The sequence below is a fragment of the Haliotis rufescens genome, unplaced genomic scaffold, assembly GCF_023055435.1.
Source record: "Haliotis rufescens isolate VD_foot unplaced genomic scaffold, xgHalRufe1.0.p SCAF_5, whole genome shotgun sequence".
In the NCBI taxonomy this organism is placed as follows: Eukaryota; Metazoa; Mollusca; class Gastropoda; order Lepetellida; family Haliotidae; genus Haliotis; species Haliotis rufescens.
Genome location: NW_025964223.1, coordinates 1,165,637 through 1,189,799, shown reverse-complemented (window position 1 = coordinate 1,189,799; position 24,163 = coordinate 1,165,637). Strand labels below are relative to the sequence as shown.

Sequence of the window (24,163 nt, the reverse complement as noted above, 5' to 3'; positions counted from 1 at the left end):
CCACCGGGCAGAAAGAACAAGCAAGGTAACGTTACGTCCACATGCTATTGTGATAAAATATTAGAGCCTAGCCCTATTGTGATTAAATATTAGAGCCAAACGCTGTTGTGATGGAATATTAGAGCCAGACGCTGTTGTGATGAAATAGTAGTGCCGCACTTTGTCCTAGTTATGAACAATCCACGATAATGCTGGACTGCATACAGCACGTGGAACAGCAGCATTCACTAGGGAACCACCATGTACAGCAAAAAAACTATCATTCTTATTTCATAAGATCATTGACACAAAGACTAAAAGATATTTATTTACAAAATTGGTCTCAATCTGTATCTGAAAGTATTATTACAATGTGGTACAACATGATTTACACCCAGAACAGTATGTCTACTTAAACAAGATCAAACATCAAGGGGCTAAAGACACACGACGAACCCCCACGCTACAGTAAAAAAAAGTCTGAAACTAAAATATAAAATTTAATGCACGATTTTACACTTTCATAAATAGACTTGATACAACCCAACATTTTTGGCGAAACTCCATTGTATTGTAGGGCTGACCATAATTCAGAACGATTTACTAAATCGAAAGCCTAATCAAAATCCACAAATAAAACAGAGAATTTGCCTTTCGTTTTCCCCAAGAGACGACCAGCAACAAACTGTAATATGAAAACATTATACATGGCTGAATAACCCTGCCGGAAACCGGCTTTCGATTCCGAAACGTTTTCATAGGCATTACACCAGACTCTTAATCTGAAATATAAATTTTACTAAAGACATTCAAAATTGTTATACCTCTATAATTAGATGTAGAATTAAGATTCCATTCTTATGTAATGGCACTATCAGTCCTATCGACCACGATTCTTGGAAAACACAACCCTCAAAAAGTCCATTTCATAAAACAATAAAATGCGGTAATGGAATATCACTTGAATGCTTAAAAAATTCGGCAATAATATTATTATACCCGGGAGATTTTGAAGTTTTGAGATTGTCCAAAGCGGCTCCCACCTTCTCATGAGTAATTGGTGAAATCCAATCCAGTTATTATCCTCAAACCTTCGTCTCTCAAAACATTAGAAGTGGACTTATTGGCAAAAGGTATTCTGCATGAAATACATTAAAAGAAAATGAATCAACAATATTGTGAACAACTAAGGTTTGAAACATATATGTTTAAATGGTGACGAAACTAAGGGGTGCATGAAACAAATCCAGGGAATCTAAATTTACTCATTAAAATATGGTGAACGGGGTGGTGTGGTGGGGTGGAGATGTATTGAAAAAAATGAAATGTTTTCGAATGTGCCTTTACAAAATAATTTCTCCTCAGATTTACCCCGATTTTTTAAAGCTACAGTTGTTCATTAATAAGGCTGGATTTCCTGAAAAATGATGTGTTGTGAGTCCAAAATTATTTTGGCCCCTTCTTTGAGCGTGGCCTGAAAATATATTCTTGTCTCAAACAAAAATACTGTTTTTCTGATTTTTAACAGACCTCAAGTAAAATTGACCACAGACGCAAATCAATCTCTAAACACAAATTTCCACGATATAACTCCCGTTACCTGAAAAGAAGATCAATTATGAAACACAGTTTGGATTGCCGCTCACATTACATGCGTACAAATTATTAATGTGCGTGAGGAGCACCTCAGAAAGTTTGAAAATTATTTTTAGTGGTTTCCAAAATATTAGTTTTTGTTGAAATTACTTCCCTTATAAAGCTCTTTTACGAAAAAAATAACGTTGTACCCCTCTTCCGGTTCCATTGGGGAAAACGATGTCGGTCATACTTGAAACGTCAGTCGGCGATATAACTATCGACTTGTACACCGATGAACGACCGAGATGTAAGAACTATTTTCGCTTTTCATTGTTCTAAAGTTTTATCGTAAGCGTGATCTTTGTTTTAAATCTCGGTTGAATTGCACTACATCCATGTGTAAGACGCCCGTTTTTCGTGCACAACTTGTGTTGATTAGAATACCGCTCTCACGATCATGGATTATCTGGACACATCTATTCAGAGGAATTTTAAGATGTTGAAATTTCAAACGATGAACGGATCTTCTGCTCAGCGTCACTCTAACGTTTGTTGTAGTCATGGTAGCAGGAGAATTTCATTTATTTTAAAAAAAAATACTTGGAACCTCTATCCTATTAGAATATGTTCGATACTCTTTTCATTCAATGAATCACGGTCTAAGGATAGAGTTGGGGGTAACCAATGCGGCAACAATGCAGTTTACCGGGTGCAGCCCAAGCTCTACCATCCGCTCAATTACCGTGTGATAGTGCCACCGCTGTCTCACTATACCGTTACCGTGCCTCACGCCACGGTGACTCTCGCTTCACGATCCAACACCTGTTTTCGGTCTTAGGGAAACTTACATGTCTTTACGATTCAACACCCCTTTTTTCCGTCTTAGGGAAACTTACACGTCTTAAAGATCCAAAACCCCTTTTCGGTCCTTAGGGTTAGCTTGCTTTGGGCAAGGGTTAGCCATAAATTCTTGCCTTTTCAAACGTTAATCCGGTTAATCCGATTGGTCGGTCATGTTAACATAAACAATGGCGGGTGTGGTTTCAAGAAAAGATGAATGGGAGAGCGGAGCTTGACGTCACACGCATGCGCAATTGATTGTTTACTGAATTACGCATGCATGTTAATTGGGATTCTAATGACCCATTAAACGAGCACTGATTACATGTAATAGCGCCCATGGTCCAGTGATAGAGCGTCGGCTTATTAACACATTAATTAGCAGAGCCCGTGAGCCGGTGAAGCGCATTCGAGCCCCCACAGCACTAATTGGATCTGAAAAAGTGCTCCCTGAAAAGTGCACTACTCCCACCTATGCTAGTTATAACACATAAGGATCGAAGTGGCACACATGAATATGTAATTTTTACATACATCTAGTTTTTATGATAGAGTATGACTCTATATTATCGTGTAATCTCAGACGCAGATTTCTTCTTGATTTGTATGTTATATGGGCATAAACCAACGATTAATGAGGACAAAAAAATGTTTCTGTTTCAGGTTGTCTCAATTTCCTGAAGCTATGCAAAGTGAAGTATTACAACTTCTCACTGTTTCACTCCGTTCAGGTGAGTTGGCAATAGGTGTGTTATTTTGTCATGTAAGTTGTGAATTGTGGCATTTTTGTCGATCCAGATATGTAGCTACAAGCTGACTAAACTACTCTTACTTTCCTTCAACAGAAGAAACTAGTTGCCCAGACTGGAGATCCATCGGGGACAGGGAAGGGCGGAGAATCCATCTTCACGTACGTATCTTTGTCTTTTCCTTAAGGAACACAAATTGAAATCTGCAGGTCAATGTGATCCTGAGTGGTCAAGTTTGCATGTTTAGTATTTAGTGTAATATTCACCAGTACTTGATAATCTCTTGATGTCTTGGCATTGGGACAATTACCGTATTTTAAGAAGTGGTTATAAATATGTTATATGAAGTATGTTAACCCTTTTGCATGAAATTTGAATGACATATTAAGTCTGGTCATTATCTGCTCACAGTCAGCTCTATGGTGAGCAGGCCCGCTTCTTTGACATGGAGACGAATCCCAGGATGAAACATCGGACCAAGGGGACAGTTTCTATGGTCAACAATGGCAGCGGCATGCACGGTTCACAGGTACACCATCATACAGCAGCCTGGGGCATTCATCATTCTGTAAATCATGACATAAATTGGTAAAATGCAAGTGTCCCTTGCTTGCAGTAATAAAGTGACACATACTTATCTGGGTGTTGTACAAAACCACCTTAGCACTACGACTGTCGTAAGTCTATGTTAAGGTATGGGAGTTACGATCACCTTAAGGTTGAGATCGCTTTGTACAACAGCAAAAGGACATATTGGAGTTTATTGTCATGTCATGTTCTCAATCACTGCACACCGACCAAAACAATGACATAACAAACACAACGTAAGTTATACAGCTGAGTGCTAGAGTCATGATTTGGGTCAAGGTCAGAGTCAAGTGTGGTCTGATTGTTTACACAACTGTTTGATTGGCAGTTTAAAGTTGGTGAGTAAATAACAAAACATGCTACTCTAAGGACGACATCTTCTGGTTTATTATTAGTGACGTTTCGATGAAGATTCTTTTCCATTATCAAGCTGGAATTTGCACAAGTTTATACAGTAGTTATGACAGTCACCAACTGTGTATGACAGTGTCTTTGTTATGGTATCCTTGTCAAATAATCTTAAAATTATAAGTCTGTGTAACAAGAAATTAGATTGGTCTGGGTGCCGTTGTACAAAGCGATCTTAGCGCTAAGGTTATCATAACTCCCATACCTTAACACAGAATTACAACAGTAGTAGCACTAAGGTTGTTTTGTACAATGTCACCCAGGTTTCATGTATAAAGTCGAGGAATGCCAAGTTTGAGACACTGCTTGCAGTTCTTCATCACCCTTGAGGACGAGCTGGATTACCTGGATGGTCAGCACACTGTGTTTGGCCAGGTGGCGGAGGGCTTCGAGGTGCTGGACAAGCTGAACGAGGCCTACTGTGATGAGGAACACAGGCCGTACATAGACATCAGGTAGGCAGGCTCCCTGACACAAGGATGCACATAGACATCAGGTAGGCAGGCTCCCTGACAGAAGGATGCACATAGACATCAGGTAGGCAGGCTCCCTGACACAAGGATGCACATAGACATCAGGTAGGCAGGCTCCCTGACAGAAGGATGCACATAGACATCAGGTAGGCAGGCTCCCTGACACAAGGATGTACATAGACATCAGGTAGGCGGGCTCCCTGACAGAAGGATGTACATAGACATCAGGTAGGCATTCTCCCTGACACAAGGATGCACATAGACATCAGGTAGGCAGGCTCCCTGACAGAAGGATGCACATAGACATCAGGTAGGCAGGCTCCCTGACAGAAGGATGTACATAGACATCAGGTAGGCAGGCTCCCTGACAGAAGGATGCACATAGACATCAGGTAGGCGGGCTCCCTGACAGAAGGATGTACATAGACATCAGGTAGGCAGGCTCCCTGACACAAGGATGTACATAGACATCAGGTAGGCAGGCTCCCTGACACAAGGATGTACATAGACATCAGGTAGGCAGGCTCCCTGACAGAAGGATGCACATAGACATCAGGTAGGCATTCTCCCTGACAGAAGGATGTACATAGACATCAGGTAGGCAGGCTCCCTGACACAAGGATGTACATAGACATCAGGTAGGCAGGTTCCCTGACACAAGGATGTACATAGACATCAGGTAGGCAGGCTCCCTGACACAAGGATGTACATAGACATCAGGTAGGCGGGCTCCCTGACAGAAGGATGCACATAGACATCAGGTAGGCATTCTCCCTGACAGAAGGATGTACATAGACATCAGGTAGGCAGGCTCCCTGACAGAAGGATGTACATAGACATCAGGTAGGCAGGCTCCCTGACAGAAGGATGTACATAGACATCAGGTAGGCAGGCTCCCTGACAGAAGGATGCACATAGACATCAGGTAGGCAGGCTCCCTGACACAAGGATGCACATAGACATCAGGTAGGCAGGCTCCCTGACAGAAGGATGCACATAGACATCAGGTAGGCAGGCTCCCTGACACAAGGATGCACATAGACATCAGGTAGGCAGGCTCCCTGACAGAAGGATGTACATAGACATCAGGTAGGCAGGCTCCCTGACAGAAGGATGTACATAGACATCAGGTAGGCAGGCTCCCTGACAGAAGGATGTACATAGACATCAGGTAGGCAGGCTCCCTGACAGAAGGATGTACATAGACATCAGGTAGGCAGGCTCCCTGACAGAAGGATGTACATAGACATCAGGTAGGCAGGCTCCCTGACAGAAGGATGTACATAGACATCAGGTAGGTGGGCTCCCTGACAGAAGGATGTACATAGACATCAGGTAGGCATTCTCCCTGACACAAGGATGTACATAGACATCAGGTAGGCAGGCTCCCTAACAGAAGGATGTACATAGACATCAGGTAGGCGGGCTCCCTGACAGAAGGATGTACATAGACATCAGGTAGGCAGGCTCCCTGACAGAAGGATGTACATAGACATCAGGTAGGCATTCTCCCTGACAGAAGGATGCACATAGACATCAGGTAGGCAGGCTCCCTGACAGAAGGATGTACATAGACATCAGGTAGGCGGGCTCCCTGACACAAGGATGTACATAGACATCAGGTAGGCAGGCTCCCTGACAGAAGGATGTACATAGACATCAGGTAGGCATTCTCCCTGACACAAGGATGCACATAGACATCAGGTAGGCAGGCTCCCTGACACAAGGATGCACATAGACATCAGGTAGGCAGGCTCCCTGACACAAGGATGCACATAGACATCAGGTAGGCAGGCTCCCTGACAGAAGGATGCACATAGACATCAGGTAGGCAGGCTCCCTGACAGAAGGATGTACATAGACATCAGGTAGGCAGGCTCCCTGACAGAAGGATGCACATAGACATCAGGTAGGCAGGCTCCCTGACAGAAGGATGTACATAGACATCAGGTAGGCAGGCTCCCTGACACAAGGATGTACATAGACATCAGGTAGGCAGGCTCCCTGACAGAAGGATGTACATAGACATCAGGTAGGCAGGCTCCCTGACACAAGGATGCACATAGACATCAGGTAGGCAGGCTCCCTGACAGAAGGATGTACATAGACATCAGGTAGGCATTCTCCCTGACAGAAGGATGTACATAGACATCAGGTAGGCGGGCTCCCTGACAGAAGGATGTACATAGACATCAGGTAGGCAGGCTCCCTGACAGAAGGATGTACATAGACATCAGGTAGGCAGGCTCCCTGACAGAAGGATGTACATAGACATCAGGTAGGCAGGCTCCCTGACACAAGGATGTACATAGACATCAGGTAGGCAGGCTCCCTGACAGAAGGATGTACATAGACATCAGGTAGGCGGGCTCCCTGACACAAGGATGTACATAGACATCAGGTAGGCAGGCTCCCTGACAGAAGGATGCACATAGACATCAGGTAGGCGGGCTCCCTGACAGAAGGATGCACATAGACATCAGGTAGGCAGGCTCCCTGACACAAGGATGTACATAGACATCAGGTAGGCATTCTCCCTGACACAAGGATGTACATAGACATCAGGTAGGCAGGCTCCCTGACAGAAGGATGCACATAGACATCAGGTAGGCAGGCTCCCTGACACAAGGATGTACATAGACATCAGGTAGGCAGGCTCCCTGACACAAGGATGTACATAGACATCAGGTAGGCAGGCTCCCTGACAGAAGGATGCACATAGACATCAGGTAGGCAGGCTCCCTGACAGAAGGATGCACATAGACATCAGGTAGGCAGGCTTCCTGACAGAAGGATGTACATAGACATCAGGTAGGCAGGCTCCCTGACAGAAGGATGCACATAGACATCAGGTAGGCAGGCTCCCTGACACAAGGATGTACATAGACATCAGGTAGGCGGGCTCCCTGACAGAAGGATGCACATAGACATCAGGTAGGCAGGCTCCCTGACAGAAGGATGCACATAGACATCAGGTAGGCAGGCTCCCTGACACAAGGATGTACATAGACATCAGGTAGGCAGGCTCCCTGGCAGAAGGATGTACATAGACATCAGGTAGGCAGGCTCCCTGACACAAGGATGCACATAGACATCAGGTAGGCAGGCTCCCTGACACAAGGATGCACATAGACATCAGGTAGGCAGGCTCCCTGACAGAAGGATGCACATAGACATCAGGTAGGCAGGCTCCCTGACAGACAGAAGGATGTACATAGACATCAGGTAGGCAGGCTCCCTGACACAAGGATGCACATAGACATCAGGTAGGCAGGCTCCCTGACAGAAGGATGTACATAGACATCAGGTAGGCAGGCTCCCTGACAGAAGGATGTACATAGACATCAGGTAGGCAGGCTCCCTGACACAAGGATGTACATAGACATCAGGTAGGCAGGTTCCCTGACAGAAGGATGCACATAGACATCAGGTAGGCATTCTCCCTGACACAAGGATGTACATAGACATCAGGTAGGCAGGCTCCCTAACAGAAGGATGTACATAGACATCAGGTAGGCAGGCTCCCTGACAGAAGGATGCACATAGACATCAGGTAGGCAGGCTCCCTGACAGAAGGATGCACATAGACATCAGGTAGGCAGGCTCCCTGACACAAGGATGTACATAGACATCAGGTAGGCAGGCTCCCTGACACAAGGATGTACATAGACATCAGGTAGGCAGGCTCCCTGACAGAAGGATGTACATAGACATCAGGTAGGCGGGCTCCCTGACAGAAGGATGTACATAGACATCAGGTAGGCAGGCTCCCTGACAGAAGGATGTACATAGACATCAGGTAGGCAGGCTCCCTGACACAAGGATGTACATAGACATCAGGTAGGCAGGCTCCCTGACGGAAGGATGTACATAGACATCAGGTAGGCAGGCTCCCTAACAGAAGGATGTACATAGACATCAGGTAGGCAGGCTCCCTGACAGAAGGATGCACATAGACATCAGGTAGGCAGGCTCCCTGACAGAAGGATGTACATAGACATCAGGTAGGCAGGCTCCCTGACAGAAGGATGTACATAGACATCAGGTAGGCATTCTCCCTGACAGAAGGATGCACATAGACATCAGGTAGGCAGGCTCCCTGACAGAAGGATGTACATAGACATCAGGTAGGCATTCTCCCTGACAGAAGGATGTACATAGACATCAGGTAGGCAGGCTCCCTGACAGAAGGATGTACATAGACATCAGGTAGGCAGGCTCCCTGACACAAGGATGTACATAGACATCAGGTAGGCAGGCTCCCTGACACAAGGATGTACATAGACATCAGGTAGGCAGGCTCCCTGACACAAGGATGTACATAGACATCAGGTAGGCGGGCTCCCTGACAGAAGGATGTACATAGACATCAGGTAGGCATTCTCCCTGACAGAAGGATGCACATTCACGTGGTATTCTCATTGTCTGTGGGATTCAATTTGTCATGGTATTCTCATTGTCTGTGGGATTCTGATTGCCATGGGGATTCTGATTGCCATGGGGATTCAATTTGTCATGGTTTTCTGATTGTCTGTGGGATTCTGATTGCCATGGGGATTCTGATTGCCATGGGGATTCAATTTGTCATGGTTTTCTGATTGTCATGGTATTCTGATTGTCATGGGGATTCTGATTGTCATGGGGATTCAATTTGTCATGGTATTTTCATTGTCATGGGTATCCAAATTGCCATGACTATTTTAATTGTCATGGCTGTTCAATTTGATGTTGCCATGTGGATTCAAATTGCCATGGTGACTCACAATGTCATGGGGAGTCAGATTCTGTAGATTGCCAGCACCATACACATGCTTGTCAGTTTCTCAAAGGTGACTATTATACATCTACTACTGTGGGCTTTCTTGCCCGTGAAGCCTGTCATGCTATAGCTGAGATACTGTTCAAGGTGGCAGTAGCAGCATCGCACACACTCACTAGTGTAGGTACTTGCAATCACCTCGAGGCAAGGGAGTTAACAGGCTTTAAAGGTCCAGTTTCTAGCCTTGTCGAACTAGGCTGGAATTTCTAGGCTCATTTGTAGAAATCACATGATCACCTCGATTAAAAACATGAAAAGATTTGGAAAATATCTGTTGATGCCCAGTTGACGGTACACATGCTCTGCAAATCCTGCAGTCAAAGGAATTTGCCACGGCAGTTGCCATGTTGTTTATGAACCAGATGTCGATTTCATTTCAGGATTGTGATTGGACTATGCATAGACTCGTTAGTCCAGCCAATATATAACTCCATAATTCCATCCTAGTTCGGCAAGGGTGGAAACTGGATTTTTGCTTTGGGAAGATTGGTACTTGCACGATTGTAATGTTTCTGTAATTTAACTTCAGAATCTACCACACTGTGATCCTGGACGACCCCTACGATGACCCTGCTGACCTCAACATCCCGGACAGGTCCCCGGAACCCACCAAGGAGATGCTGGATGTAAGGATACTTCAGAGATCACGTCTTGTAACATGGACAGACACTTTCTACATGTAGATGCTACAGAAAACAAGCATATTGACCAATAAGTGATATATAAGTCATCTGAAAATATTGTAATTAATGGTACTGTTTCATAAGATGTAGGGGGACAGGTTGCCCAGTTGCCTAAGACGCCGCAATTCACTGTGCAGAGTTGCGTCCCTTGGGCACGCCAGAAACCTATGATTTTGTGTTCAAATGTCGGTTCACCCCGAGTTTTTCTAGGTTTGTCAGCACCATATCCATGTTTGTGGGTTTCACCGAAGTGGTAAACATCTGTGACCTACATTACTTTGGGCTTTCCTCCCATATTAAGCTGACACACCATGATATAACTGGAATACTGTTAAAAGCGGTGTTAAACCCAACTTACTCACTCACTCTAGATGCTGAGACAATACCATGGTAACAATATTGTAAAACCATTTTCCCAGAAAATAGGGTGTGGTGTCTCCATGTTGTATTGAGTATCTAGGGACTGGGAAGTTGAAGCTACAAGCTGTTTTCAAAATGATTACAAAACGCATTGGCTCAAATAGTTTTCAGCATGTTTAAGTGTCATATATGACATCAAGGATGTGCAGCCCAGCCTTGGGACCTGATTTTATGTCCCACCGACCAGTCAGCTGTGATGATGTAGCTGTGTTGGGGTGTTTCAGAGTGGGCGGATCGGTGCTGATGAGGCCATCGATGACGCAAAGGGGTTGACGATGCAGGAGGTGAAGGAGAAGATCGAGGAGAAAGAGGCCAGTGCCAACGCCCAGTTGCTGGAGATGGTGAGGACACAATACTTACACGAATCCAGGTCTCATTGTTAGTTTGACCCAAAACTTATTCCTGCAATCCATCAAGCAAATCAATGCAGTCCCTGTGAACTGTGTGACTGTGACCCATGTGACTGTGACCAATGTAACTTTGACCCATGTGACTGTGACTCATGTTACTGTGACCTGTGTGACTGTGACCAATGTGAATATGACCAGTGTGACTGTGAACTGTGTGACTGTGACCCATGTGACTGTGATCCGTGTGACTGTGAACTGTGTGACTGTGACCCATGTGACTGTGACCCGTGTGACTGTGACCTGTGTGACTGTGACCAATGTGAATATGACCCATGTGACTATGACCCATGTGACTGTGACCCATGTGACTGTGACCCGTGTGACTGTGACCCATGTGACTGTGACCTGTGTGACTGTGACCAATGTAACTTTGACCTGTGTGACTGTGACCCATGGGACTGTGACCTGTGTGACTGTGACCCGTGTGACTGTGACCAATGTGACTGTGACCCATGTGACTGTGACCCATGTGACCAATGTGAATATGACCCATTTGACTGTGACCCATTTGACTGTGACCCATTTGACTGTGACCCATGTGACTGTGACCCATGTGACTGTGACCTGTGTGACTGTGACCCATGTGACTGTGACCCATGTGACTGTGACCTGTGTGACTGTGACCCATTTGACTGTGACCCATTTGACTGTGACCCATGTGACTGTGACCCATGTGACTGTGACCCATGTGACTGTGACTCATGTGACCAATGTGAATATGACCCATTTGACTGTGACCCATTTGACTGTGACCCATTTGACTGTGACCCATGTGACTGTGACCCATGTGACTGTGACCCATGTGACTGTGACCCATGTGACTGTGACCCATTTGACTGTGACCCATTTGACTGTGACCCATGTGACTGTGACCCATGTGACTGTGACCCATGTGACTGTGACTCATGTGACTGTGACCCATGGGACTGTGACCTGTGTGACTGTGACCCGTGTGACTGTGACCAATGTGACTGTGACCCATGTGACTGTGACCCATGTGACCAATGTGAATATGACCCATTTGACTGTGACCCATTTGACTGTGACCCATGTGACTGTGACCCATGTGACTGTGACCTGTGTGACTGTGACCCATGTGACTGTGACCCATGTGACTGTGACCCATTTGACTGTGATCCGTGTGACTGTGACCCATGTGACTGTGACCCATTTGACTGTTATCCGTGTGACTGTGACCCATGTGACTGTGACCCATTTGACTGTGACCCATGTGACTGTGACCTGTGTGACTGTGACCTGTGTGACTGTGACCCGTGTGACTGTGACCCGTGTGACTGTGACCCATGTGACTGTGACCTGTGTGACTATGACCCGTGTGACTGTGACCCATGTGACTGTGACCCATGTGACTGTGACCCATGTGACTGTGACCTGTGTGACTGTGACCCATGTGACTGTGACCCATGTGACTGTGACCCATTTGACTGTGATCCGTGTGACTGTGACCCATGTGACTGTGACCCATTTGACTGTTATCCGTGTGACTGTGACTCATGTGACTATGACCCATTTGACTGTGACCCATGTGACTGTGACCCCCAGTGTTAGAAATTGGCACTTTGTCCTAAAGTCCTTATCAAACTTGACAATTGTAAAGGTATCCTAAGGACTAGTAGAAATTGGCCCATTTTAAGGGTTTTGCTATATGTTTTCATTACAAGGACTAGTGGACAAAACTGCTAGCTTCTAACCCTGACCCCTGGTGCCTGTGTTTTGTTGACAGGTTGGTGATCTCCCCGAGGCTGATGTCCGACCTCCCGATGATGTGTTGTTTGTGTGTAAACTCAACCCAGTTACTACCTCAGAAGATCTGGAAATGATATTTTCCCGGTTCGGAGAAATAAAGAGGTAAGGAACAACGTAACTCAGGGTGAGAAATTGGCACCAGTTGTTTGGGAAACGAAGACATGCACCAACCAAGTCAGCGAGTCTGACCTCCTGATCACGTTTGTCGCCTCTTACGACAAGCATAGTTGCGTTTTACGGCAAGCATGGGTTGCTGAAGATAAATTCTTCCCTGGATCTTCACGGGTCTGGCACTAGTCCTATAGTTCTTGCCAACTGCCCAATAGTTAAGGTTTCCTAAGGACTAGAAGTTTGATCTTTTTAAGGGTTTTTACTGTATGTTATTATAAGGACTAGGGCACTATAACTGTTAGTTTCTATTGCTGTTAAACTACATGACAGTGATAGATGCTGTAAATACAACACAACACAGCATAACACCTGTAAAGACTAGCTTTCATCAATTACATAAATATTGTCAGTAAGCAAGAACTTAGTAACACACCATATTCTTAAATATGCTAGTCAGTTTTCTCTGTGAATTACCATCATGTAATAAGGGATGTTGTATTTAGAACCAAATGCTAATACATTTTCATGCTACGAAATTATCCTTCGGTAAAGTATGATGGAGCACAAGTGGCCCAGTTGTCTTAGGCACTGCAATTGCAGACATAATGATTATGGGTTTGAATCCCGGTTCACCCCGATTATGTTCCTAGGTTTGTCAGCACCATAACTGTGCTCGTGAGATTCACCAAAGTGGTAAACGTCTGAGACCTGCATCACTTTTAGTTTTCCTCCCACATTAAGCTGACACGCTGTGACTGTCATACTGTTTAAAGTGGCATTAAGTAGAGAATCTCACCAGAGTGTCTTTTGATATAAAATATATCAACACGAGTTGATAAAAGTGGAAAAACTCTGAGGCTTGCCGAGGTTTTTTTTCCACTTTTATCAACGAGTGTTGATATATTAGATATCAAAAGACACGAGGGTGAGATTTTATTTATCATCCAACATCATTCTTACAACTTTTTCAGTTTGTAGAAAGTAATAAGCTGTGTCTTAAAGGGGAAGTGTACACGCAAAAATCACTTTCTTTCTTTTTCTAAACAAAACGCAATTTTAGAATTAATTAGTATCTGTGTTTGAAAATATACACTCATTTCTTTCACAGTGAAAGTAGGAAGCTCACAATAGTGTGAAAATGATATGCCGATATGAGGCCTTCGTTTTTCGAGCTAAACAGGCCTGAGTTATCCCCCTTAGATTATGACGTAATTGGTGCCAATTCAACTGGATCCCTGTCTATTCTCAACGCAAAAGATATCAAGTACCAGTTTTCGGTAAAACAACATGGCCTACGACACACTCCGGCGCAGTGGTGACTCAGCATAACACTATGCTGGCTGGCATCTGAGACGCTAGAATCACACAGCTGTACCTACACCACGTGAAGCGGCTCTAACATAGCATGATGACGTCATAATGTTTATCAATTGGCACCAATGACGTCATATTGCAAGGGGCATAAGCCATGGTGTTTTTGTTGTGGAAAGAGAACACTTGGTAAATGTGAAAAATATAAATCGTTTTAATGCGAAAAATATGTTAATTAATTGTGATATTTTTATATTTTTGTCTATGACACTTCTATGTTAACACTTTTAATGTGGAAAAAGTACAAGAAAAATAGGTTCATTTCCGTGTGAACTTGCCCTTTAAGTGTAAAAAGTACTGCTAACAGCTTCAGTAGCAGAGCCATTAGTGATGTCATTTGATTGTGACGTCATGGTAACCAATGACGTCACAATGGTCTGCAAAGCATTGTGATGCAATTTCATTGCAGCAATATCTACAGTATAGATATCGCTTGATCTCACCCAAAGTGATATCTCCTGTGGGAGCCAGTTTTGGATGATAAACCCAACTCACTCACTCACTCTGTCAAGTATAAATAATGGCATGATTTCTTTCAGCTGTGAAGTCATCAAGGACCAGAAAACGGGTGAATCTCTACAATATGCATTTATAGAATTTGAAAAGGTAGGTTTGAGGCAAGGGAAGTCAACAGATAATTGGCGCTGATAGGTGATTGGCAACATACAATGGAAGCCAACACTTTACAGTAATTAGCGCTGATAGTTATGAACAGCTGGAGGCCTGGACTTAAAATATTTTTTTATATTTTTTTTTATTTTTTGCATTTTATATTGTTTTTACAAAGCAGAAAACAGTGACTTCCATGTTACAAATAAAGTGTATGTCATGATGACCAATATTAATAGAATCTGTCTGAACTCCCACTCATCAACGCTGTACATGTGGGGATGGGGTAATACTGCTTCAGTCATTCTGGAAGATCTGGAACGATGGAATATGCTTACGTGAGAAAATAATGTTTTTGCAAAGAATAATTATAAGATTTAATGGGTCATGACTTGTGAATTGGTATGCAAGCAAAACATGCAGTTTGGTGATATTTGCTTTGACTTGAGCGCTGGTATGCAGCCAAAGTTCCAGCGCTGTCCAGGGCCTACTTGCACAAAGCGATCTTAGCGCTAAGATGATCGTAACTCCCATACTTTAATATAGGCTTACAATAGTCGTAGCGCTAAGATCACTTTGTGCAAGTGGGCCCTGGACCCTGTTCCTCAAAGCGATCTTAGCGCTACGATGATTGTAAGCCTATGTTAAAGTATGGGAGTTACGATCACCTTAGCGCTAAGATCGCTTCATGGAACGGGGGCCAGGACTTAAATACATGTCTTCTGTTGCCAGGAAGCTGACTGTGAGAATGCCTACTTCAAGATGGACAATGTTCTCATTGATGACCGCCGGATCCATGTGGACTTCAGCCAGTCAGTGTCCAAACTCCAGTACAACAAGACGGGTAAGGGGCTTTGTTTAATTGCTTGCTTTATAGAGGGTTTTTTCTTATCAGTAGGGGCTGTTGTAAAAAAAACCCAAAAGAATAAAAACATTAAAACATTTCTTGAAAAGTGATTTCAGAAAGGATCAGGTAACATAAAGATGAAGTTATCTTTTTTTAGGGAATTAGTGAAAGGGTTGCTTAACTTCCAAAATTGAACAGGTTGTCATCGCTGAAATTAGTTTGCAGACTTGATGGGAAGCAAAATGTTCTCAACAGTACAATGTATGATGTTTAGGAATGGTTACAAACAATCAAAGTCTGTTATCGTGTCCTATGATTTGCCAGTCCGGTGATGCTGAATGACTGCCAGCACAGATGTAGTCGGTGTTGTACTGAGACGGTGGATGATGTCTCTGATACGAGACCCTGCCTGTTCTGTGGTGGACCATGTACTGTGAATGTAACCATGGTAACCATGGTAAAACGAAGCAGGCCTACTGGGACAAACTGGGACAACACTGACAGACAACCAATGTTGATTCAATATGTGATACATGTTTTATTGACTTTGAAATTATGTTGAAATGTTCCGTAAGAAAATCAGTGTGAATGACAAGATATTTAAAAGAAAATTGTTGGTCAGTTTCACTGAGATATTCCTGCAGATGTCTACATGGAGATCCTAGAATAATAGACGCCGCACACATCCCATTCACTTGTGTTGTTTCAGGTACTGTCCCTTCAAAACCAGCATACGCTCTCAAAGACACATCCCGGAAAAACGAGTATCCTTTTTGCTTCTCACAGATATATTTTGGGTGCTTTGTGGTGTCAACGTTTCTTTCACTCGCCCAAACAAGGACGTGTTCTGTGGCTAAGTGGTTAGAGGACTGAGTTTGATTCTCCACAGAAGTTCAGTGTGTCAAGCACATTCTTAGTCTTCTCTGCTTTGATATTGCATGAACGGCACTGAAAGTGGCATACTCACTGTCACTGAAATGAACATCAGTCACAAGTAACCATGGCAACCTGCACGCTTGTATATTTTACTTTTTATAGGGCGTCTAAAAAGATTGGTAATAGGAATTAAAATTGATGGGAAGAACTTTTAACGATTATCGATATGAATTTGTTGTCATCAATACCCTATTCGACGTAATAAGGGCCCCGCTCTAGTATGCGCCCACGGCGAGATTTACTAATATATTGGCTAGTGAACAATCCCAATTAGCACCCCATCTGACCCCTATTATACGCACTGCTTCCTTCCCCTATTCGCGTATAATACGCACTCATGTGTTATAGGCATCCTTTATTATTGGCAATTAAATTCTGGAAATATATATCTGTCGTACATAAACATTTCAGGCTGTCAGCATAAACCACAAAATTTATCTTTCAACTCTGTTTTTTTTCACCAAAATAATATTCTAATAAGAGCCCCCTATTTCTTATTTTGAGAGCACCCTGGGCGCTTATTACATCGAATACGGCAATAACTTACATATACTATTGTGATGAAGTAAAGTTTAGATCTACCGAAACAGACTTGTCATTGTGAATAATGGCAATTGTGGAAGATGGAAAGCAACTGTTTTTGTTATACCTCAAATGTCTGCAAAATATTCTATGTATCAATGTGTCATCACTCACCAGTGGTGTGAAATATGCTGATTTCTTTCTGGACTTTCTCAAAGTTACTTAAAAGTTACTTCTCCGATATTTATCAATAATTTATTGATATTTAGTTAGCGATTATCGGTCCCTGTAATCTATATCAATAGCCAGCTTTACTTTTTAAGGTTCTTAATGCTTATGATTTCATTAGGGGTCGGCTGGGTAGCCAAACAGGTAACAAGGGGGAAGGTTTGACCAGGATTTTGTTCCCAGCATGGCACTACATTGTTTGAAGGCAGTACTTGGCATCCAAACTTAGATATCGCTGGAATATTGCTACAAGTCCTCTCCAGAGATAAGAATATTTAGTTGGTCAGAATAGCATGGTTAAGTGCTTTATGTGTAAGTTTAAATGAAGGAATGTTGGTAGAACATTTAGGAAATTGAGCCTGCCAAGTTCTGTGGTTGAAGTAAGCCAGTGAACATGATTACTTTCCTGACTGTACAGTGGCTATGACCTTGTTTTTGACAACGATGACCACAGTGCATCGTCAGAAAAGAAGAAGAAGGAGAAGAAGAAAGAGAAGAAGAAAAAGTCCAAAAAACACAGAAGTGCGAGTAGCGACAGTGACAGCTCTGATCATAAGGTGAGCACTGCTGTAGCCATTGCAGGGTGTACATTGCAAATTGCGTAAATAGTTAGACAAAGGTTAATACGAAATCTATGAATATTTGCATCTTTAAAATGTTTTATTTCTCAGAAATCTTCAAAGAAACACAAGAAGAGGGCTCGAGAAAGAAGTGAGAGCCCTCCGAGACGGAAGTCAAGGTCAAGGTCACCAGACAGGAGGAAGAAGGACAGAAGGAGAAGCCGTGAGAGGGAGGAGGAGAGGAGAGAGAGAAGCCGAAGCCCTGACAGGAGGCACAAACAGAGAGACAGGTACCGAGATGATCGGGACTCCAGGCGTGACCGCGACAGATATCGGTGACCTAGACTCTGGCTGAGCCGAGACGGTGACCCGTGGACGTGGACTGACAGGTCATTGTAGGATCGGCGCCATCTGGAGCCCAGGGACTGTGATTCAATGATGCCCCAGGAAAGAGCAGGGCATATGGAGCAATCTTGTGTCTACCCAGGAGTATATGGCAGCTGCTTGTCTTAAAATGGAGTACCATTGAGGGATTTGGTCATATTTAATAAAGCCACAAGAAACTGAATTGTTAGATTTTTCACAAAATTTAAAAAGATGTAAGTTGGGAGTCATTTCTTGTTGTAAGCAAACTTACTGTCTGTATACATTGATGTCGGCAAATGTGATTCACACGAAACATGCTGTGTATTTCATCAAATAAAGTAAGAAGGGAACAGTTCAACATATATAGTGATTTATCATATAATGGGTAGGTTTCTCGGCAGGATAAAGCCAACGGATAAAAACGATATCCGTTGGGGTCATATGCGGATAGAGATGCAAATATCAAAGGTCACGTAGGGACTACTTTCACTGTTTATAAACAAACACGGCGTCGCACTCGTAATTCGGCGATCGAGTCAGAATTAACCATCGGGAATCTGGATAAACTACAGGGATAATTGCTATCATTATCAAAAGAACAGTCTAATATACTGAAAATATGTGTCTAACTGAGACGTAGCTGAGGCATTTTATAAGTTTTGGCAACTTTGGAGATATACATTTCGAAACAATTTGGCGAGGGCACGAGACCTAGCCAAGCGGGATCAGTAGCCATATCTGTGCTTGTAGACCTCTGCGGCTTGAAACCTCCACAAATTAAAATAGTTGGATTTGGCGGAAGTATGTTTGAATTGTTACCTTGTTTCGTTTTGTCGCTGTGTGTACATCTGACAACACTTCTTATCGTTATGACAGGACAGACCGACTGTCAACAACATCTGACCGTGGCCGTGACGTCTCATAGACTAGGGTTAGAGTAGTTTCCCTTTGACAAAGGGCAGTTACTCTAGCGGACAGACCAAAGGATTGCCGCGAAAGGCAATTAAAAACAGTTGTTGTTTTTGCGTATATGTTGCTTGGCCACTGTATAAGAAACATATTTCAGTTGGAACTATATTGGCTACTGTCACTGTCCGACTGACACATCACTTACCCTGTGACGTAATAAATATTAATGCGCGCATTCCAGGAAAACTCGCAATGTTTCGGTAATGTTTGTGAGTGAGGGAAAGCGATTTTGAAGCACAGAATTAAAGAATGACATTATATGATAAAGAGGAAGACAAGTGAGTAGAAGGCTCGCTAAATACAATGTTTATGCGTGAGGCGGGTGTTTGGTAGTGAGGCGGGTGTTTGGTAGTGAGGTGGGTGTTTGGTAGTGAGGTGGGTGTTTGGTAGTGAGGTGGGTGTTTGGTAGTGAGGCGGGTGTTTGGTAGTGGGGTGGTTGTTTGGTAGTTAGGCGGGTGTTTGGTAGTGAGGCGGGTGTTTGGTAGTGAGGCGGGTTTTTGGTAGTGAGGCGGGTGTTTGGTAGTTAGGTGGGTGTTTTGTAGTTAGGCGGTTGTTTGGCAGTGAGGCGGGTGTTTGGTAGTTAGGCGGTTGTTTGGTAGTCAGGCGGTTGTTTGGTGATACTGTAAATCTTGATATTAACGCGAGCATGAATTAAATGCGAAAAATTCGAGTGATCTTTGCTGGCATTATTAAACATCACACTTATATGAACAATAAGACATTTTGGATAGCAGAAATACCAACTTAGACATATACTGAAAACAAACAACTGTGTATTCCATATCACTGTTTATTGAGCAGCACTTGTATATAAACAATGTCATTCAAACACTAATTACATCCTGTGAATTGTCACTGCTTGGGTCAAGACAAGAGTTCTACTCACTTGTATCATCACTGATCACACCTGCAAGTCCAGACAGACGCCACCCACACAACACAGTGTCTTTGTTCTTTGCGACTGCGTCAAAGGCCTACACGAGCCAGCGCGCATGAATAGGCTTCATCACATTAATTTTTAGATCGACAGTCACCTGCCTTCAAGTTTGTTGACACTTTCTTCCTTTGAACTTTCTTTATGCCAGTCAACAGAATAAACACAAAAAGTACTCAACTCAGCGCTCATAAGCGGTGCTATTTGGTGTGTGTTTGGATTAATGTAAGGTTAGATTAAGGTGAGGATTCTCCTGTAAACCAGACAGAAGACATTTTCCTTAGATATAGATCCACTGATGCTTGAGAGGAGGGGGGTGTAGCATTCATGTTGAGTCGCATTTTTGGCCCTGGGCTAGCTGTCACATTTTTTTGGAGATGCGTTAATTTCACGATTTACAGTAGTGATGTTGGTGTTTGGTAGTAAGGCGGATGTTTGGTAGTAAGGCGGATGTTTGATAATGAGGTTGGTGTTTGATAGTGAGGCAGATGTTTGATATTTAAGCAGGTGTTTGGTAGTAAGGCAGGTGTTTGACAGTAAGGGGGCGTTTGTCAGTGAGACGGGTGTTTGGTAGTGAGGTGTGTGTTAGATAGTAAGGCAGGGTGTTAGATAGTAAGGCAGATGTTTGATAGTAAGGCAGGGTTTTGATAGTGAGATTGGTGTTTGATAGTAAGGCAGGGTTTTGGTAGTGAGAAGGGTGTTTGGTAGTGAGATGGATGTTTGGTAGTGAGGTTGGTGTAAGATAGTAAGACGGATGTTTGATAGTGAAACGGTTGTTTGGTAGTGAGGCGGCTGTGGGTGGAGGTGAATTTATTATGACCAGACAAGCAGATTATTTTTGTGGTTAGCAGATACTCTTTCCATGACTGTGCCTTGACAAGAATAATTTACAAATCAAAATATTTCATTGTTAGGCCTAAAACAAACATGCACCCTCACTGTTGTAAGCCCACAGCTCAAGTGTTGATAATCCTCCAAGGCCCTTTCCCAAGAATCAATAGATTCCTTTTCCAGTTCACCAGTTCCACTGTATTTATATTCATAATTTGGTCATTCATTGTCATATTAAAGATCTGTTAAATAAAAGAATATTTAATATTTTTGTATCTAATAAACGTAGAACAATATCAGAAAGCATGGTTTGGTTTGTTGGACTTTGTGGGGCCCTCTGGTGTTTGCAGGTCAAGGAGTGAGCGAGTCGTCATTGTCAGAAATATTACAGCTATGGTTGTACGGATCAGATCTGGGTCAGACATACCGGTGGTTGATAGCATGAGCAAAGGGTATCACACCTGTTCAGCTGATGATACAGTCCAGTCACATCTGTAAGACAACTGATGCTCCACTGAGGGATGTGATGCCATCTCTGATGCAGTGCCTGGGTCTGGTCTTGGAGATTCTGACCGCCTGCGTGTTCTAGTGGTAGAGCATCCGCCCGGAGAGCGGAAGGTCCAGATTTGATCCCCAGCCGCGTCATATCAAAAGACGTTAAAAGATGGTACTTGTTGTTACCCTGTCTGCTGCTCAGCATTAAGGGGCTAAAACAAGGACTGGTCAGCTCGGAGTCAGTATTCTGTGTCTGAGTGGGGTATTTATGTTAAACTGCGGCATGGTGTCTCTGTGTGCTAGCAATATAAATTGGCATTCGTCCAGACTAGTACAAGCAGTCACACACACTCACACTCGCACACACACTCACACTCTCTCACACACACTCACACTCTCACACACACTCACACTCTCTCACACACTCACACACACACACACACACACACACACACACACACACACACACACACACACACACACACACACACATGCACACCGCAATATAAGTGCAATAATCTTGGACGTGATGTTAAACCCCATTTCACCTCACCTCACCTCACCTCTTGGAGATTGTGCACTGGAGGGTCAGGGCAGAGTCTCAATGGTGTTGTTCTGGTGATGGTCTGTCACAGGAAGTGAAGTGCTTGGTGAGGTCGGGCATTGTCGTCCATGCAACATGGGGCACAACAAAACTGTCCAATATGGTATCTTGGTACCATTTTCCTTTTAATGTCCCCTGAACTGTGACTAAATCAAGTTTACAATCAACGGAGCAACATCCCCATACCATCAATGATCCGTCTCCACAGGACACTGTTTCCTGGATGTTGCGCTGATGAAAAGATGTTCCTCTTTGCCTCCAGATACGAGTCCTACCATCAGTGTGATACAATAAAAATCAACTCTGTCCCTCACACATATTACTGAACTCCTTCACTCACACACAATGATATAATTCGAACCTAATTCCCTCACTCACACACAATGATATAATTGAACCCAACTCCCCACTCACACACTGGGATACTGAACCCAACTCCCTCACTCACACATGGTGATACTGAACCAAACTCCCTCACTCACACACGGTGATACTGAACCCAACTCCCTCACTCACACATGGTGATAATGGTGATATTACTGAACCCAACTCCCTCACTCACACACTGTGATACTGAACCCAACTCCCTCACTCACACATGGTGATATTACTGAACCCAACTCCCTCACTCACACACTGTGATACTGAACCCAACTCCCTCACACACACACAGTGATATTATTGAACCCAACTCCCTCACTCACAGTGATATTATTGAACCCAACTCCCTCACTCACAGTGATATTATTGAACCCAACTCCCTAGCTCACAGTGATATCATTGAACCCAACTCCCTCACTCACAGTGATATTGTGGTAGAGTGTCCGCCCGGAGAGCGGAAGGTCCGGGGTTCGATCCCCGGCTGCGTCATACCAATAGACGTTAAAAGATGGTACTTGTTGTTACCCTGTCTGGCGCTCGGCATTAAGGGGCTAAAACAAGGACTGGTCGGCTCGGAGTCAGTATACTGTGTCTGAGTGGTATATTCATGTTAAACTGCGGCATTGTATCTCAGTGAGCTAGCACTATAAATCGGCATCAGTCCGGACTAGTACAAGCAGCCACACACACACACACACACACATGCATGCACATCGCTCTATAAGTGCAATAATCTTGGACACGTGGTTAAACCCAATTTCACCTCACCTCACCTCACAGTGATATTATTGAACCCAACTCCCTCACACACGGTGATATTACTGAACCCAACTCCCTCACTCACAGTGATATTATATAACCCAACTCCCTCACTCAGTGATATTATATAACCCAACTCCCTCACTCACAGTGATATTATTGAACCCAACTCCCTCACTCACAGTGATATTATTGAACCCACTCACACACGGTGATATTACTGAACCCAGCTCCCTCACTCACAGTGATATTATTGAACCCAACTCCCTCACTCACAGTGATATTATTGAACCCAACTCCCTCACTCACAGTGATATTGTGGTAGAGCGTTCGCCCGGAGAGCGGAAGGTCCGGGGTTCGATCCCCGGCCGCGTCATACCAAAAGACGTTAAAAGATGGTACTTGTTGTTACCCTGTCTGGCGCTCGGCATTAAGGGGCTAAAACAAGGACTGGTCGGCTCGGAGTCAGTATACTGTGTCTGAGTGGTATATTCATGTTAAACTGCGGCATTGTATATCAGTGAGCTAGCACTATAAATCGGCATCAGTCCGGACTAGTACAAGCAGCCACACACACTCCCTCACTCAGTGATATTATTGAACCCAACTCCCTCACTCACAGTGATATTATTGAACCCAACTCCCTCACTCACAGTGATATTATTGAACCCACTCACACACGGTGATATTACTGAACCCAACGGATCACGCAGAGAGGGGTCCTATTGGAGTAACAGATCTGGTTTCAATGAGATTATAAAAGCTGCTTCCTATTCTAAATGTTTGATATTAAAGAAGGAGCATTTCATCAGTATCTGCAGGTAAGCGTGGTAAAATAAGACCCGAGAACAAGGTGGTAAATGTCAAAGTATGATATAACGAACTACTGTTCATTGCTGACTGTAACATGAACTGTTATCAGTGGC

At 43.8% G+C, this 24,163-nt stretch overlaps 1 protein-coding gene across 1 annotated transcript; it reads left to right on the top strand.

The window, feature by feature from the left end:
- The first annotated feature begins 1,748 nt into the window (after window positions 1-1,748).
- Window positions 1,749-18,667, top strand: LOC124111832 (peptidyl-prolyl cis-trans isomerase-like 4). The gene is made up of 13 exons (XM_046471675.2): window positions 1,749-1,864; window positions 3,061-3,128; window positions 3,243-3,307; window positions 3,558-3,675; window positions 4,455-4,597; window positions 9,964-10,060; window positions 10,762-10,878; window positions 12,692-12,816; window positions 14,736-14,802; window positions 15,538-15,649; window positions 16,362-16,416; window positions 17,757-17,895; window positions 18,010-18,667. The coding sequence occupies exons 1-13, from the start codon at window positions 1,795-1,797 to the stop codon at window positions 18,235-18,237; spliced, it is 1,404 nt and encodes a 467-aa protein (XP_046327631.2). The 5' UTR covers window positions 1,749-1,794; the 3' UTR covers window positions 18,238-18,667.
- The last annotated feature ends 5,496 nt before the right edge of the window (window positions 18,668-24,163 follow it).

Bases quoted from the DNA above. Each gene is read 5' to 3' on its own strand.
- LOC124111832 (XM_046471675.2), top strand. From the start codon at position 1,795: ATGTCGGTCATACTTGAAACGTCAGTCGGCGATATAACTATCGACTTG. The intron at 10,879-12,691 runs GTGAGGACACAA...TTTTGTTGACAG, and splicing joins ACGCCCAGTTGCTGGAGATG to GTTGGTGATCTCCCCGAGGC. The intron at 17,896-18,009 runs GTGAGCACTGCT...TTTATTTCTCAG, and splicing joins GTGACAGCTCTGATCATAAG to AAATCTTCAAAGAAACACAA.